The sequence below is a fragment of the Anolis carolinensis genome, unplaced genomic scaffold, assembly GCF_035594765.1.
Source record: "Anolis carolinensis isolate JA03-04 unplaced genomic scaffold, rAnoCar3.1.pri scaffold_13, whole genome shotgun sequence".
NCBI lineage: Eukaryota > Metazoa > Chordata > Lepidosauria > Squamata > Dactyloidae > Anolis > Anolis carolinensis.
The window spans coordinates 19,215,156-19,234,619 of record NW_026943824.1 but is presented as its reverse complement, the minus strand read 5'-3'; the positions used below and the strand labels follow the sequence as shown (position 1 = coordinate 19,234,619).

The 19,464-nt window shown below is 38.5% G+C and overlaps 2 protein-coding genes across 3 annotated transcripts in view; one reads left to right on the top strand and one right to left on the bottom strand.

Moving 5' to 3' along the window:
- The window catches only part of snx29 (sorting nexin 29), a 75,129-nt gene extending 72,797 nt beyond the window's left edge, over positions 1–2,332 (bottom strand). The window contains exons 1-2 of one of the 2 annotated variants that reach the window (XM_062964540.1): positions 2,146–2,332; positions 245–309 (exon numbers count right to left, since the gene is read on the bottom strand). In XM_062964540.1, the coding sequence (XP_062820610.1) occupies positions 245–309; positions 2,146–2,152 (72 nt within the window). In that variant the 5' untranslated portion in view covers positions 2,153–2,332. The remainder of the gene's footprint in view (positions 1–244; positions 310–2,145) is intronic. The other variant, XM_062964541.1, reaches the window with a different exon arrangement.
- Positions 2,333–6,099: 3,767 nt separating this feature from the next.
- Positions 6,100–19,464, top strand: part of gspt1 (G1 to S phase transition 1) — a 34,173-nt gene continuing 20,808 nt past the window's right edge. The window contains exons 1-3 of the mRNA XM_062964543.1: positions 6,100–6,619; positions 18,902–18,949; positions 19,113–19,154. Of these exons, the coding sequence (XP_062820613.1) occupies positions 6,115–6,619; positions 18,902–18,949; positions 19,113–19,154 (595 nt within the window). The 5' untranslated portion in view covers positions 6,100–6,114. The remainder of the gene's footprint in view (positions 6,620–18,901; positions 18,950–19,112; positions 19,155–19,464) is intronic.

Genomic DNA, 19,464 nt, shown 5'->3' with positions numbered 1-19,464 from the left:
TCTAAACATGATAAAATATAAAATTATCCTTTTGTATAGAGACCGGACAGTCAGCCTTATGATTATCACTTTATATTTTATCATGTTTAGAGTGTTAATTTTTTGTGTCTGTATTTTCTGATGTCATTTTATTTTGGTTTGCTGTTTTATTCGGGGTTGGCCCCATGTAAGCTGCCCAGAAACAGAGCTGCAATTATGATTTATGAAGGTACAAACAAGGAGTCACCATCTTTTTGTCTCTTACCTGTTTAACTGCATCCAATAATCTCTCCAGCAGAAACTGTCTTTTGGCAACATTGTTCTGCAACCCTATAATGGAAGAAAACACAAATAAGATGGCAACCTGTTGCTGTCCAGGGTGGGAGAAAGAACTCTTGTCTGTTGGAGGCAAGTGTGAATGTTGCAATTGGCCACCTTGATTAGCACTGAATAGCTTTGCAACTTCAAAACCTGGCTGCTTCCTGCACACATTAACAAGATACCACATTAATGTATTTTGGGCTGCTGTGAGTTTTCCGGGTGTCTGGCCATGTTCCAAAAGCATCCTCTCCTGACGTTTCAATAGCATCTATGGCAGGCATCTTCAGTGGTTGTGAGGTCTACTGGAAACAAAGCAAGTGGGGTTTATATATATCTGTGGAATAATGTCCAGGGTGGGAGAAAAAACTCTTGTCTGTTGGAGGCAAGTGTGAATGTTGCCCTTGGCCAGCCTTGTTAGCATTGATTGGCCTTTCAGCTTCAAAGCCTTGTTGTTTCCTGCCTGAGGGGATCCTTTCTTGGGAGGTGTTAGCTGACCCTGATTGTTTCAAATTACCAGTTAACAATGTGTTATTGAAGGTTTTCATGGCCAGAATCGCTGCATTGCTGTGAATTTTCTGGGCTGTCTGGCCATGCTCCAGAAGCATTCTCTCCTGATGTTTCACCCACATCTAGGCAAGGGAGGTTTATATATCTGTGGAAGATCCAGGGTGTGAGAAAGAACTCTTGTCTGTTGGAGACCAGTATGAATGTTGTAATTAATCACCTTGATAAACCTTGCTTAGTTTTCCAATATATCTCACAACCTCTGAGGATGCCTGCCACAGATGTGGGTGAAATGTCAACAACAACAACAACAAAGCTTTATTTTTATGCCGCCACCATCTTCATGGAGGGACTTGGGACGGCTCACAGAAAGCACTCAACAATGCAACAATATACAAATACAGTAGAGTCTCACTTATCCAACATTCGCTTATCCAACATTCTGGACTATCCAACACAGATCTACAGCTGTTTTTCTAGGCAGCAAGGATTGAACTTTTTATGGATTTAATTTCCGACAATATTACTACTGTAAGTTCATTGTATGTAATTCTATCTTTATTTGTAGTCAATCCTTTAGTAGCCAATTTTTTTGGCATCTTTTCAATATATTGTGATGTTTTGGTGCTAAATTTGTAAATACAGTAATTACTAGATAACGTTACTGTGTATTGAACTGCTTTTTCTGTCAATTTGTTGTAAAACGTGATGTTTTGGTGCTTAATTTGTAAAATCATAACCTAATTTGAGGTTTAATAAGCTTTTCCTTAATCTCTCCTTATTATCCAACATATTCACTTATCCAACGTTCTGCCGGCCCGTTTATGTTGGATAAGTGAGACTCTACTGTACAATAAAATTAAACCAATGTAAAACAGATAAAATAGTATAAACATACAAACCAGCATAAAACATCAACATCAAAGCTTTAGAACCTTTAGAACCAGAGTCTGAACATAATATACATAGTATAACAAAATGCAGTAATAATAATAATAATAATAATAATAATAATAAAAATAACGTCAGGCGAGACTGCTTCTGGAACATGGCCATACAGCCTGGAAAAGGCACAGCAACCTACCAGTTAACACCTCCCAAACGAAGGGTGCCTCCTGACAACAACAGCCAGGCTACCTCTATGCCGATGCCCTCACTGATGGACTTTCCCTCTGCAAGGAAACTCAATACTATTCAAGGTTGCCAATTGCAACAAAAGCCAAAACATAAAACCTCGGTGTTTTATCCGGAGGTGCTTTTGGGAAAGAGGCCTACTTGCAGGCCGAAGCCTCCCTGGGAGTTGCATGGGAGGCTCTGAGGGGAGCGAAGGGCCCAACTCACCGCTCATGGCGTCTCCTCCTTCCTCCTCCTCGCCTCCTGGAGCTCTAGCGCGGCAAACCTCCCGTCCGGACGGCGCCAGACTCCGCCGGAGTCATCCTCGCGACCCGGAAGCCGGCGCCATTCTGAGGTAAACCTCCCGCGCCCGGAGTCGCCTCAGGGCCGACATCGCCGCGCATGCGCCGACCCGCTTTTCAAGGTGGGCTTTTTCCTTACTACAACTCCCACAAGGCCTAAAAGGCCGATCTCCATTCCTGTGGGGGGCTAGGAATTGTGGGAGTTGAAGTCCAAAACACGGTGAGGGCGGAAGTGTGCGCAGGCGCAGTAACGCTCTTCCTCTTTCTCCTCAGAAAGGCGACTTCGGCTAATTGGAGATTTTAGGGATGCTATTTCGGACCTGTCAATGCCTTTCCCGGCCTAAAAGAAATGGGATTTCAAGGATTCTAGTATGTTTCAGTGGCCTGAGAGTCAGGTAATTTCCAAAGGTATAATGCAGGTGTTTTGGACTCCAACTCCCAGAATTCCTCACAGCCTCAGGCCTCCTCCTTTTCTCCCTCAGCCGCTTACGAAAATAGAGCTGAAGGAAGGGCCCATATCATCATCAACTTTATTTGACTACAATGTATTGAAAACATTGACTACAAAAATGCCTTGGATAATCCAGAACGTTGGATAAGTGAGACTCTACTGTATGAGTCTCACTTATCCAACGTTCTGGATTATCCAAGGCATTTTTGTAGTCAATGTTTTCAATACATCGTGATATTTTATTTATTTTATTTCTTTATTTACTACATTTATATCCCGCTCTTCTCGCTCCGAGCGGCTTACAAATCAAATGTACATACAATATATTATTAGCATAGCACAATATAAGCAATTAAATTACTATATTGTACTATATAATTTTATGGTAATATTACATTTAATATATAATTTGTATTATATTATTAATTAGTATAATATTGTATTACATTATAATATTATCAATATTATAAGTACATACAATATATTGTTTTATATATATATTATTATCAATATTATAAGTACATACAATATATTGTTTTTTATATATAATATTATCAATATTGTAAGTACATACAATATATTGTTTTATATATGAGTTTTTATCTTTGTATTCATGCGGCCGGCCCTGTTTTTATTGTTTCTTTGATTTGCGTTGTAGTGTATATTGTATATTATTACTTACTGTATTGTTTAATTGCTCTATGTTATGTTGTATTTATATTTTGTTATATTGTATTGTTCTGGGCATGACCCCATGTAAGCCGCCCCGAGTCCCCGTTGGGGAGATGGTGGCGGGGTATAAATAAAGTTTTTTTATTATTATTATTATTGTATACAGTAGAGTCTCACTTATCCAACATAAACGGGCCGGCAGAATGTAGGATTAGCGAATATGTTGGATAATAAGGAGAGATTAAGGAGAAGCCTATTAAACATCAAAATAGGTTATGATTTTACAAATTAAGCACCAAAACATCATGTTATACAACAAATTTAACAGAAAAAGTAGTTCATTACACATTAATGCTACGTAGTAATTACTGTATTTACGGAAAATATCACAATATATTGAAAACATTGACTACAAAAATGTGTTGGATAATCCAGAACGTTGGATAAGCAAGTGTTGGATAAGTGAGACTCTACTGTACATACAATATATTGTATATTTATAAATTATTGTATATTATATATATGTATATAAAATTAGCACAGCATGTTGCTATGGCACAGGAGACAAGATAGAACTGAGTCCCTGGCTCTCCCTAGCAAATTTTGGTGCTAAATTCGTAAATACAGTAAATTACATAGCATTACTGTGTATTGAACTACTTTTTCTGTCAAATATGTTGTCTAACATGATGTTTTGGTGCTTAATTTGTAAAATCATAACCTAATTTGATATTTAATAGGTTTTTCCTTAGTACCTCCTTATTATCCAAGATATTCGCTTATCCAAGCTTCTGCCGGCCCGTTTAGCTTGGATAAGTGAGACTCTACTGCAGGGGTCCTCAAACTTTTAAAGCAGAGGGCCGGTCTACAATCCTTCAGACTGTTGAGGGGCCAAATTATCATTTGAAAAAAAATACGAACAAATTCCTATGCACACTGCATATGTCTTATTTGTAGTGCAATACAACAATAACAATTAAAGAACAATACAATATTTAAAAATGAAAACAATTTTAACCAACATAAACCTATCAGGATTTCAATGTGAAGTGTGGGCCTGCTTCTGGCCAATGAGATAGTCAAGTTAATTAGGATTGTTGTTGTTGTTGTGTGCCTTCAAGTCATTTCAGACTTTGGGCGAGCCCAAGTCTAAAATTATTTATTTATTTATTTACTACATTTATATTTTATTTATTTATTTATTTATTTGCGACATTTATATATCGCCCTTCTCACCCCGAAGGGGACTCAGGGCGGTTTACAAGTATATATACATACAATATATTATATTATACAACTATATCGCAATATTATTAGTAATATTGCATGTAATATAAATATACAATTATAATAGTGAATTATAATTATTATTACATTGCATTACATCATAATATTATTATTAATATTACATGTATATACAATGTATTATAATATTAGTATAGTATAATATTATTATATATCATTATATCATTAAATTATATCCCACCCTTCTCACCCCGAAGGGGGCTCAGAGCAGCTGTCTGTACATACAATATATTATATTATTAGCATAGCACAATATTAGCATTATATATTACTGTATTGAACTCTATATATCCTCTACTGTAATATTATATGTAATATATAACATATAATTAATATTATTATATGGTATTATTATTAGTATTATATTGTATAACATTATATTTTTATCAATATTATATGTAACAATATTACATTATTATAATATAATATTATATTACATATAACAATAATTTATTATTATTTTATTATTATATTATATGTAATATCCCCCCCCCCCCCCCCCGGCAAGGTCTAACTGCCATTCTGGACCAGAATCCATGTCTCCTGTATCAATTTAATGATATAATAATATGTCGCAAATAATTAAATAAATAATATACACTATATTATATTGTTAAAACAGATATAAAAATATTATATTATAAAACTGAGGGCGGGGGCCAGGTAAATGACCTTGGAGGGCCACATCCGGCCCCCGGGCCTTAGTTTGGGGACCCCTTCTCTACTGTATCTCTCTATATATAAAAGAGTGATGGCATCACGGCGACCCACAAAACAACAAAACTACAGGCCCCCCAACCTCGAAATTTGACAACACAACCCATCATCCACGCCTCTAGGTTGATACAACAAAAAGAAAAGAAAAATAAAGTCCTACTTAGAGGGAGAGCAATAATTGTTTTTATCCAATTGCTGCCACTTAGAAGGCTAAGCTCCGCCCACTTGGTCTCCTAGCAACCCACTCAGCCCAGTGTTAATAAAAGAATAAAAAATAAAATAAATACAAATAATACAATAAAAAAATAAAACTAAAATCATTAAAAACACTAAAAAATTAATACAATAAAATACTATAACAAAATAACTAAAAATAATACAACAAAATAATAAAATATAATAAATAAAAAAGATAAGTTACAATAAAATTAATTTTAAAAAAATACAAATAATGTCAAATAAAAATTCCACAACAACTTTTAACCAATACCACCACCACTTTGCCACAGCAACGCGTGGCCGGGCACAGCTAGTGTATAATAAGGATGTATGTATAATAATGCTCCCTCCCCGCAAAGGCCGCCGGGAGTTGTCGTTTGCGGCGTGCGCAAGCGCTGACTCACACGTAAAGAAAAACGAATCAGCTCCCTGTCAGCGAGCAGGCGCGGAGCATCTTGGGAGTCGTAGTCCACGAGGCGCAGGAATCGCCATGCCATGCAATGAGCAGGCAAAGTGGAGGGAACTACCAAAATGGCGTCCTACGGCGGGCCGGAGGGGCCAAAGGAGTGGCCTGCCTTTCTCGCTCGCACGCGGAGTAGTGCTGAGTTGGTCCGGACGCCGGCGCCGCGCTCGCCTTCTTCCCTCAGCTTTTCTCTCGCTGTCAAAATGGAGGCCAACAACGGCGGCAGCGGCAGCAGCAGCGACTCGGCGCCGGACTGTTGGGACCAGGCGGAGGTGGAGCCCCGCGGAGGCGGCGGCGGAGGAGGAGGAGGAGCGGGGGATGCTGTGGCCGCCGCCGGCGCCAGTGAAGGCCTCACGCCCGGCCCCGGCGCCGCGGAGGGGGAAGCGGGCGGAGAGGCCCACCCCGCGGCCCAGCTCGACGCCGACGACCCGGAGCGGCTGGGCGCGGCCTTCAGCCGGCTCCTCAACGTCAACGCCAAGCCCTTCGTGCCCAACGTCCACGCCGCCGAGTTCGTGCCGGCCTTCCTCAGGGGAGGAGGAGCTGGGCCTCCCTCGCCGCCGCCGCCGCCGCACGGTAAGCAGGCCTCGCCCGCGCCCTCCCTCCCTCCCTCCCGCAGGCCTGGGCCTTCTTCGGCTTTGAGGTCACATCTATTATAGGATTAGGAATGGTGGGAGTTGGAGTCCAAAACCCCTGGAGGGCCCAAGTTGGCCCATCTACTTCGCATCCCGCTTCTCTGGGCCCATGTCTCCACTGCCATATATCCTGGCATATAAGCAGAAATTCTGGTGTCAGATACATTTATTTATTTACTTATTTCCTTCCAGAATTTATACCCCGCCCTTCTCACCCGGGGGTGGGGGGATCAAGGCAGCTAATAATAATAATAATAATAATAACAACACTTTATTTATACCCCGCCACCATATATATAAAACCCTTCTCCATATGTAACAGATATAAAATTGCTATCTGTATAATATATATATATATATATATAGGAGTGATGGCATCACGGCAGCGGACAAAACAACAAAAGTAAATACCCCACAACCTCGAAAATTGACAACACAACCCATCATCCACGCCTCTAGGTTGATACAACAAAAAGAAAAGAAAAATAAAGTCCTAATTAGAGGGAGAGGAATAATTGTTTTTATCCAATTGCTGCCAGTTAGAAGGCTAAGCTCCGCTCACTTGGTCTCCTAGCAACCCACTCAGCCCAGGGGACCCTTTACCTTAACTACCACCAATTCCTCAATACTTTATTTCCCATACCACCATACTTTGCCACAGCAATGCGTGGCTGGGCACAGCTAGTAACATATATAGACAGAACCTATGTGTAACCTCCCCCTTATCTAAAACCTGTAACTGCCCTCTATATATATTTATAAAATATATTATATGACCCCCCTCTCCCTCTATATATATATATATATACACACACACAGTAGAGTCTCACTTATCCAACACTCGCTTATCCAACATTCTGGATTATCCAGCTCATTTTTGTAGTCAATGTTTTCAATACATCGTGATATTTTGGTGCTAATTTCGTAAATACAGTAATTACTACATAGCATTACTCCGTATTGAACTACTTTTTCTGTCAAATTTGTTGTACAGCATTATGTTTTGGTGCTTCATTTGTAAAATCATAACCTAATTTGATGTTTAATAGGCTTCTCCTTAATCTCTCCTTGTTATCCAGCACTTAATGTTCTGCCGGCCCGTTTATGTTGGATAAGTGAGACTCTACTGTATATATATACATTTATTACAGAGAGAGAAAGAACCTATATGTAATCTCCCCCACTTTCTAAAACCTACAGTAGAGTCTCACTTATCCAAGCTAAACGGGCCAGCAGAATGTTGGATAAGCGAATATGTTGGATAATAAGGAGGGATTAAGGAAAAGCCTATTAAACATCAAATTAGGTTATGATTTTACAAATTAAGCACCAAAACATCATGCTGTACAACAAATTTGACAGAAAAAGTAGTTCAATAGGCAGTAATGCTACCTAGTAATTACCGTGTTTACGAATTTCGCACCAAAATATCATGATATATTGAAAACATTGACTACAAAAATGGCTTGGATAATCCAGAACCTTGGATGAGCGAATGTTGGATAAGTGAGACTCTACTGTATTATATGATTAGGAATGGTGGGAGTTGGAGTCCAAAACCCCTGGAGGGCCCAAGTTGGCCCATCTACTTGGCATCCCGCTTCTCTGTTCTCATGTCTCCACTGCCATATATCCTGGGATAAGCATTTACATACATATTCAACTTAAGAACAAACCTAAATAACCTCTCTTGTTCATAACATGTGGATACACACACACACATATATATACACAAACACATACACTTTGTATATTTGGACCTGAGTTTGTTTCCTATCTATCCACTTCTCTCTTTCTTGATATATTGTGCGTTTGTGTGCTATGAAATCTCAATATCTCTCCCCCCCCTCTATACACGCACACACACACTTTGTATTTATTTATTTACAGTATTTATATTCCGCCCTTCTCACCCCAAAGGGGACTCAGGGCGGATCACATTGCACATATAAGACAAACATCAGTGCCATAACCTAGAACAGAGACAGACGTAGGCATGTGTATATTTGGACCTGGGTTCATCTCAGAACACAATCCTCTTCGTCTCCACTCAGAAATAAATTCTGCTGTGAAGGATTGCGGAGCAGGAGAACTTTTTTTTTAACCTATTGTTGATTTAAACACATTTCTTGAGGGTTTTTTTTTAATTTTAAAAAAGCATTTTTGCAGCTTATGTGGAGGTTCTCCATATTAGAGCTAATTGTCACATACTTAGGCCCCCATCTCCACTAACTATTTGATGCAGTTTCAAAACAAGTCAAAAGTAATAATTATAACATATTGTATATACATATAATATTCATATTATATTGTAATATGATATAATACTAATAATACAATATAATAATATATATGACATGTAATATTACTAATAATATTACAATATATTGATACAGTACAATATAGTAATTTATTACCAGTATTGTACTATGCTAATATAATATTGTATGTAAGTTTTATTTGTAAGCTGCTCTGAGTCCCCTTCAGGGTGAGAAGGGCGGCATATAAATATAGCTAATAAATAATAATAATAATAAAAAGGTTTTTTTCCAACATCAGGAAATAATTAGATATAGGTCTGTATGCCTTGTTTAACATCTAGTAGTGCTACATATTGCTGTGAGGCAGGACACATAGGAAATCCTGGAACCCGGTTGAGGCCCTAATGCTTCACGAAGCACAGAGCATTGGTGTATCTTCAGGACTTTTTTTCTGGGCATTTCTTGTCTGACTGTCACAGTTTTAAGCTAATTTTGAACTGCATTAAACGGCCAGTGCAGATGGGGCCATAGATGTGTGTGTTCTCTTTTTATCCACACCCTGTTTCTCCTCCCAAAAGCCCTGTTAAGTAGCATGGCCTGTGAGAGTGCGGTGATTGCCTCCGGACTGCCTAGTAATTTTCCGATTGAGTCACCTTGTGCCTTGCAAAGCATGATATGACCATAAGCATTCCTCTACCTGGTGCCATCCAGGTATGTTAGGCCACAACTCCCATAAACCCCATTTAGGATGGGAAATCTACTCAAAACACATCAGGAGGACATCTACTAGTATTCTGTGTTTAGTGGAAAAAGGAAAATTGAAGCAAGGGCTGAAATTAGGGGAACTAACCATCTTCAAGAATGGAGATGAATTCTTACTTGCTTCTGGGATAGGTTTGGGCAGCTGTTTGAAGGGAGTGCTGTGGACATATTATATCTTGATCTTAATAAAGCCTTTGACAAGATCCCCCCATGATCTTGCAAACAAGCCTATGAAATGTGGGCTAAATATTTCTACGATTAAGTAGATTTGTAATTGGTTGACCAGCCAAACTCAAAGGGGGTTCCATAATGGTTCCTCTTCAACAAGTAACTAGTGGGTTCATTCTTAGGCCCAGTGCTATTCAACATCTTTATCAATGACTTAGATGATGGAATAGAAGACATGCTTACCAAATTTGCAGATGACCCCAAATTGGGGGAATAGCTAATACCCAGAAGATCCAAAATGACCTGAAAAAGAATAGAAACTGAACAAAGCTAACAAAGTAACCAAAAATGGAAATTCACAGTATAAGATGGCTTCACAGCAAACGTGTGAAAGGGCTTTAGGCTATCAATAGTCCCCCTGGGGAGATAGGGCAGGTTATAAATAAAGTTTTATTTTTATTATTATCATCTTAGTAGAACACAACCTGAAAATGAGTCAGAAGTTTGTTGCAGTAGCTAACCCCCCTCCCCAACATGATTCTGGGCTACATCAATAGTAGTGTCAATCAAGGAAAATAATTGTCCCACTCAATTCTGATTTGGTCGGGCCTCACTTAAAATGCTATGCCCAGTCCTGGTCACCACAGTTAAGGGAAGCTATTGACAAGCTGGAATGTGTCCAGAGAAGGACAGCTGAAAGGGATCAAAGGTCGGGAAGCCTGAGGGCCCTTCCACAGAGCCATATAACCCAGAATATCTGCTCTGAACTGAAATATCTGAGTCCTAGTTCAAAGCAGACAATGTGGGATTTTATTCAGCTGCGTGGAAGGGGCCTGAGGAGTGGCTTCAAGAGCTGGGTATGACAGCCACGTTTAAATATTTGGAAGGATGTCATATTGAAGACAGAGCAAGGTTGTCGTTTTCTGCTGATGATGGTGGCAAAACAGTAGGTTCAAACTGGAGATAAAGAGATTTCATCTGAATACTACGGGGAAAAACATTTTGTGATGGGAATTCCAATCATGGAATACAGTAGAGTCTCACTTATCCAAGCTAAACGGGCTGGCAGAAGCTTGGATAAGCGAATATCTTGGATAATAAGGAGGGATCAAGGAAAAGCCTATTCAACATCAAATTAGGTTATGATTTTACAAATTAAGCATCAAAACATCACATGACAGGAAAAGTAGTTAAATACGCAGTAATGTTATGTTGCAATTACTGTATTTACGAATTTAGTACCAAAATATCACGTTATATTGAAAACATTGACTACAAAAATGGCTTGGATAATCCAGAAGTTTGGATAAGCGAGGCTTGGATAAGCGAGACTCTACTGTATATTGGCTCGGAGTGCAGTGAACTCTCTTTATTTGGAGGTTTTTAAACCAGATTGGAAGGCCATCCATTGAAAGTTATTCAGTTGCCTATTTTTGCATTGTAGGGCATTGGGTTGTATGGCCCTTGTTGTCTTTTCCAATTCTGTGGTTCTGTGATCTAGATGTGGCTCCATAAAGAGGGGGGGGGGGGAAGGAGTATGTTAGACCATATTTGGCCCCACAAAGAGTTAATTCTGCCGTGAAGTAGAGAGGCAGAAAGTTTGTTGAACCAGGAGGACAGGACTTTAGGTTCCTCAATTCAGTGACAGAGGGTGTCCATGTTGTAGGTGTTTCTGTTGCTTTAAATGATTAATGTGGATTTATGAGGTCCATTGGGGCAGCTTGAGATATGTGACTGACAAAGATATCTTGCCTGGGACTTCACTTGTCTTTTACCTATTTCTGGCAGAAGCAGAGGTGGGGATAGTTGAAAAGATTTGCAAGGTATGCTGCTATTCTGTATTTTCCCATTCACCTGTTGTAATCCTGTGAGATTGAGAAACTGACCCAAAAGTCACCCAGTGAGTTCAAGAAGCCTGTCTACAGAAACACTGTTAAGCCTTCACAAATTGGATATTTTAAAAAGCTGAAATTATTTTAATGAAAGACCCCTCGCCTCTGCATTCCAGGACCAATACCAACCATAATAAGTCTCTGAGAAATCATATAAGTTTCCCGGGATTCAAATCAGATAGAAAAGTTGTTGAAATAACTCCTTCAGACACTTCAATTGAATTGGTGAGTGATAGAAGCATTAACTAATCAATGCAATACCAAATGAAGGAGAGGCCACACAAGAGTCTGTGAAATGTTCACAATTTGATAACGCAGTATGACATTTTGGAAAATTCTTGTCAAGTTGTATTTGAGGCAGTCCCTTATAGGTAGATTCAGTTTCCTAAACCTAAGACAACAATGAATATTTTCCAGCACTTCTCCTAAAAGGGTGCATTGATATTTGTTACTGATGGTACCATTAGCCCCTCTAGTTTCTGAGCTCCTTTTCACAGCTTCAGCTGCTTTACCAGCTGTGGTCTTAACTGAAGTTAGGCTCTCTCTGTCAAGATGTCCATACCATTGTAAGGAAAAAGAAGGAACCTTTTGAAAATGGCTCGGAAACTTCCGTATGTGACTAGAAGGCTATTAATTGGGATGAAGAGATACAAGCATCTTATGTCAAGTGCTTTGCCAATTCCAGGCCAGTTTGAGAATGTTTATTTTTTACCTTTAGTGTCTTGGGACTACTGTATTCATTTCCCCACCTTCCTAAGACATTGGAGACTTCTTCTGGAGGCCCCCGAGACAGAAATAAATAAGCGATAGAGAAGGAATTGTCATGTGTTTTTATTGGTTAATGTTTAAATTTTTATAATTGTGCATGTCTTTTGTCTATTGTTGTGTTTTATATTGCTGTTGTTTTTATTTGGGCTTGGCCCCATGTAAGCCGCCCTGAGTCCCCTTTGGGGGGATAGAGGCGGGGTATAAAAATAAAGTTGTTATTATTTTATTATGACACAGAAAACATAAAAAAACAAAATAAAATAATAACAACTTTATTTTTATACCCCGCCTCTATCTCCCCAAAGGGGACTCAGGGTGGCTTACATGGGGCCAAGCCCAAATAAAAAAAAAACAATAGCAATATAAAACACAACAATAGACAAAAAAAATGCACAATTATATAAAAAAATTAAACATTAGCCAATAAAAACAAATGACAATTCCTTCTCTAATAAGTTGTTGTTATTATTATTATTATTATTATTATTATTATTATTATTAAAGAATTTAATAGTGAAGCAGTAGATTTCTGATGTTCAGGCAAATTTGTATTTAGTGCCTCACACTTGATCCATCTAAAGCTAAATATTTCATAGACAGAAGGCCACTAACTTATATATTTGCATTAAAAGGTCTTCATTCTTTCAAAGCGAGTGGAAGTGTCCATGGGATTTAATTTCTGTGATCAGAATAAAAGTGTGCAGCAGGTAACCAGCTGGAAATTTTCCTAGTGCTTCTATATGGTATTCTGACATCAGAACCCCTCAAAAGAGATCAACTGTTCGTTCACGTTTAGCTTGAACAAAGGTTGTTCATATGTTTAGCATCCCAATTCTCTTGTATTTATTGTTTGTGAAGGAAGCAAGTTGTTCCTGCTCAACCAGCGGCACGGCACTACTGCTTTTGAACAAGGCAAAATGTCTCTTCTCTTTCTGCTCAACTCTAGTTTGTCTTGAGGCAGTTCAACATTCAGTATTATATCCTGGTCTTAGACTAGAAGAACTGCAGAGTTGGTTGGGGCTCCAGGGATCATCTAGTCCAGTTATTGATCACCTATACATTGTGGCTTTAGTTCCCAGTACTATGAATCATTAGCCCCTCTGACTCCAGCTCCTTGGAACTGAAGTCCAGCATTTCTGGGAGGCCAAATTTAATAACCACATATCTCATCCACCGTCTTTCTAGTACAACCAAAGCATTCCTGAGAGTGGGCCTTTTAATCTCTGTTTAGAAATCTTGAATGGAGGAGAATCTGTTACCCTCTAAGGCAGGGGTCCTCAAACTTTTTAAGCAAAGGGCCAGTCTACAATCCTTCAGACTGTTGAGGGGCCGAATTATCATTTGGAAAAAAAAAATACGAACCAATTCCTATGCACACTGCACATATCTTATTTGTAGTGCAAAACAACAACAACAATGAGAGAACAATACAATATTTTAAAATGAAAACAATCTTAACCAACATAAACCTATCAGGATTTCAATGGAAAGTATGGGCCTGCTACTGGCCAATGAAATAGTCAAGTTAATTCGGATTGTTGTTTGTTGTTATTGTGTGCCTTCAAGTCATTTCAGAATTTGGGTGAGCCTAAGTCTAAAATTAATTATTTATTTACTTACTACATTTATTTACTACATTTATATCCCACCCTTCTTACCCCGAAGGGGACTCAGAGCAGCTGTATGCACATACAATATATTATATTATTAGCATAGCACAATATTAGCATTATACATTACTATATTGAGCTATACCACTATACTGTAATACTATATGTAATATATAACATATAATTAATATTATTATATGGTATTATTATTAGTATTATATTGTATAACATTATAATATTTTTATCAATATTATATGTATATACAATATATTGCTGTCTATTGCTGTGTTTTATACTGCTACTGTACCCTAACCTCACAACCTCTGAGGATGCCTGCCATAGATGTGGGCGAAACGTCAGGAGAGAATGCTTCTGGAACATGGCCACACAGCCCGAAAGACACACAACAACCCTATTCTCTTTAATCTTTACTTTGAATCTGTTTTCTTGTAATTTGAATCTGGAAGCCTAGGAAAATTCAAAGCTACGTGCAAGCAGTGACAATGGCAACAGTGACAGTTTATACCTTCAGTAAGCAACCTGATGTAGCCTACTACTTCTGATAGAATTACTAAATTTGATTTGCTGGTTCCTAGTAGAAGATCAAACACGAAACATTGCCACTGTAGGAGTAATGTCATTATTAGAATCCGAAATATCATGAAAGATGTTGATCTAAGTCAAGGTGTCCTACATCCATAGCATTTCCCCAGATCTACCCAGGTTGTAATTGTCAACAAAGGAGATCAAAGTACTTTGAGAAACCCATGATGACTCACAGTGTTCACAGCATTTTTTTTTAAGTGACAGGCTGTTAAATGATCTTTTACTGGTACCAGTGTGCAGAGACTTATCTTGCAAGAATTTTTAGAGTTTAGGAGCAAAGTGTCAGACATTACATTGTCAAAATTGATTTTTTCCCCCTTTGATGTACCATATATACTCGAAGATAAGCCGAGTTTTTCAGCCCTTATTTATGAGCTGAAAAAGTCTCCCCCGGCTTATATTCGGGTCAATGTCAAGCCAGCAGTGGAGCCTGGAGAGACTCTGGCAAATTTGCAGGATTTATTATTATTATTACTACTATTGCAAGAACGTTTGGGTCAATAGGGAGGGAAGGAGGGAAAGAAGAGCAACAGAAGGTGTGTATTTCTTTTTATTCCTAAGGAAACAAAAATGGGGTGGGTTTTTTGGAAGAGGAAGGGAAGTTTTAAAAAGCCTTTTCTGGCTACTTTTAGAGTTTGAAAAGGGATAAATAAAAGAGGTGGGAAAGGGGAGGAGAAAAGAGGCCAAAGTTGTTTTTAGGGGGACTTTGCTTGCATTTCCTCCTTGAGCAAATGCATGCCCCAAAGCTTCTAAATAATATATAGATTTCCCCCTACAAATACATTAATATATAAATTTCCCCCTCATATGTTTGCAAGCCTCAGCAAGTCCTGTATATAGAGCAATGTCTAGATAGATAGATATTAGTATAGATATAGGCCTTTAAAATATGCACACACAGACAGATATCTAGATAGATGTAAACATAGATAAATGGGACTTGCAAATATTGCAGGAGGGAAATGCACAGAGGATTTGCAAACTTTTCAGGGGGGAAATTCAAATGTGAAATTAGTATCTATAATTATAGATCTATATCTAGCTCTGCATTGATTATAGAGGCATTGTTACTATGTTGGAATCCGGCCTGAGTCCCCATGGGGAGATAGAGCAGGATACAAAGGAAGTTGTTGTTGCTGTTGATGATGATGATAATGATGATGATTATTATAAAGTTATTGTTGATACCATATTGTTTTTGTTGACCCTACTTATGCACTTACAGAGTTAGCTTACTGTTTTTCTTTGAAATACGGTAAATATTCAAAAAACATTTACCCTACTTATGCCTCAGTTAATGTAATTTTATTGATATCTATTTTTATTTTTAAATTTACCAGTAGCTGCTGCATTTCCCACCCTCGGCTTATACTCGAGTCAATAAGTTTTCCCAGTTTTTTGTGGTAAAATTAGGTGCCTCGGCTTATATTCGGGTCGGCTTATACTCGAGTATATACGGTATCTGTTCTGACTTACTTACAAATTCGACTTAAGAATAAACCTACAGAACCACTCTTGTTCATAACTTGGGGACTGCCTGTATAGTAAACTATGAAGTTTGCTTTACCTATTCACTGGTGCATCATAGCCCAGCAATATGTTGCACTGCCAGTTGTTAAACAAGACATATATCTAATTGTTCCCTGAAGTTAGAATACTTTTTTTTATTTTGGTAAGGTGTAAATTGAAAGGTTTTAGTGTTAACAGCTCTTTGTTAAATATGGATAACATTACACTTTAAGAAATGTATCACTTTTTGGGGGTTGAGGTATGTCTTTCGGGCTGTGTGGCCATGTTCCAGAAGCATTCTCTCCTGACGTTTCGCCCACATCTATGGCAGGCATCCTTAGAGGTTGTGAGGCATGGATAAACAAGGCAAGGAAAGGAATATATGTCTGTGGAGAGTCCAGGGTGTGACAAGAGTCCTTTGTCAGTTTTGACCAGTTTTTTGACCATTGGATGTGACTGTCCTGAACTGAATTCAGCCTTGTCAATGTCAAATATTGAAAGAATTCTTTATTTTTGGCAACTCATGGATGTATAAATTTCCAAGTGACTTTTAGGATTGACAAAACATCTTGGATTACTAATGTGACACTGGAAAGCAAAGCTCCATAAGACTCTCCTGTGGAGTAAGAGTTTTTAAAACTGGCTCTACCATCACTCCACTGCCACCCTAATACTTACTCTGGAAGTAATTATATAATATTTTACCCAAGGTGAAAACCACAATCTTTGGAGTCTTGGCATGGTAACATGTGCAAAACAGAACCGGTAGCGAGGATGTGTACGTAGGCGCCAATGAAAAGTATAGAATAAGCGCTTTTCCATGCAACACTAATGGTGATTTCGGATTACATGCCTGGCTGCTCCTCTTGTGAAGATTCTGCTGATGCCTCCAAGTCAGCAGTGGCTTTGGGATTTTGCACCAGGAGCAAATTAGAAGGGTTCGCTTCTACTTTTAAAACAGATGCAATGTCTGAACTGGCCTGAATACCTCAAAGGCATTAGGTTCCATCCGATCTCGAAAACTCAACAGGCTCAGCTTGGGTTAGGACTGGGGTAGGAGGCCACCAATGAATGCTTCAGACTATCCTTCAGAAGAAGGAACTGGCAAAATCACCTGTGAATATTCCCTGCCCAGGATGACACTGTGTTGACTTCCTTCTTAACATAAGGAAACCTTGTAAATATTTCCTTAAATGAAACAGCTATTGTCTCTGATAATGTAAACACGTTGTTTTCCCCCAAAAGTTATTCATTTGTCACAGTTAATGTCAGCAGTTCAGCATCTTTTAGAGTGTAGTTGTTTTCCAGGCCTCAGTGTTTTAAAATTGTGTCATCAGCCCAATTAGGCCTCATCTATACACCTTTCATACAATTCCATTCAAACCATACATTATATTTCATCATGACAGATTAATCAAAGATCTCAAATGTGTATAGAACAGTGAACATTAGCTTTGCTGAAGCAAGAGTTGGAAGGAGAGAGCGCAAGCTCAGAGTTAATAATAATAATAATTTTGCAGGTTTGTGATCCCACCAGTTCTTTGCTGCTGGGAGGTGGTACTTGAGGCATAAGTTCCAATGAATCATTTGGGCCACATAGTTGTGCCTCTGTTTGTAGTCTGTCTGTGCAATTTTCTTACAGCAGCTGAGGATATGATCAATGGTTTCGTCAGTTTCCTTGCACAGTCTGAATTTTGGGTCATCAGCTGTTGTTGATGATGATGGTCAAGTCCCACCTCCCAGCAGCAAAGAACTGGTGGGATCACAAACCTGCAAAAGTATTGGAAAATGAGCATGCAAAGATACTGTGGGACTTCCGAATCCAGACTGACAAAGTTCTGGAACACAACACACCAGACATCACAGTTGTGGAAAAGAAAAAGGTTTGGATCATTGATGTTGCCATTCCAGGTGACAGTTGCATTGACGAAAAACAACAGGAAAAACTCAGCCGCTATCAGGACCTCAAGATTGTTCTTCAAAGACTCTGGCAGAAACCAGTGCAGGTGGTCCCGGTGGTGATGGGCACACTGGGTGCCGTGCCAAAAGATCTCAGCCGGCATTTCGAAACAATAGATATTGACAAAATTACGATCTGCCAGCTGCAAAAGGCCACCCGACTAGGATCTGCGCGCATCATCCGAAAATACATCACACAGTCCTAGACACTTGGGAAGTGTTCGACTTGTGATTTTGTGATATGAAATCCAGCATGTCTATCTTGTTTGCTGTGTCATAATAAAATAATAATAATTTTATTTTTATACCCCGCCACCATCTCCCCAGAGGGACTCGGGGCGGCTCACAAATATAAAACCAGCATACAGAGTATCAAATACCAAAAACACACAAATAAGATTAAAAGGCATAAAATAAAATCACAGTCATTATAAAACACGTGATACTACTTGTGTATGTAATACTCAACATTGCTTATGGAATAGAACTACAGTATATGTGCTTTTAATAACTGTAAAATATAGGGACTTAAGGAAGTGTGATAAGCAGTGAAGAAAACAACTCATAACCTTTACCACTTCAGATAAACTGCCTATTCTTTTTTCAGCTTACGTTCATCGAAGTTTTATCTCATACTTATTTCAGTACTGAGTCCCTTACTTCATCTCTTCTTTATGTCTGATTTAAGGGGCTTCTGCAGAATCTTCACAAGAGGAGCAGCGATCGTCTTGTGAAGGTAATGAATGCTTTTTGGGAAAAAAATCTAAAACAGAATCAAAGTGATTGGGTGGCAGAAATGGTTAAACTTCTGACAACATTGTGCTTTATGTAAAGATCTATCTCAGTGAACTATTTGAAGTAATGTTTCATATTTAACATACTGGATATCGTTGCTCTAGGCTCAAATGTGGCAGACAGTATGGAGGTCTCGGAACAAGTTGGTAAGTGTGATTTGACAGTTAAACGTATTTTCTCATAGTGCTTAATGGCTTCCTTCTCCATGTCTCCATTGTGTTATTGTCACATTACAGCAACTGCACATGAAATAAAAAAATCAAAAAGAAACTATTTATCATAAAGAATCATTTTTGATTATGCATTTTAATAAGAGACAAAGTAGCTGTTCAGCTAAGCTTTAGAATGCCTTGTAAAGTATATACATCATAGTTCTGATTACCGAATAGTATCCAATAAAAGTAATATAAATGCTCCAGAGAAAAAGTGAGCATTCTCTTGTCCTTTAAAAATATT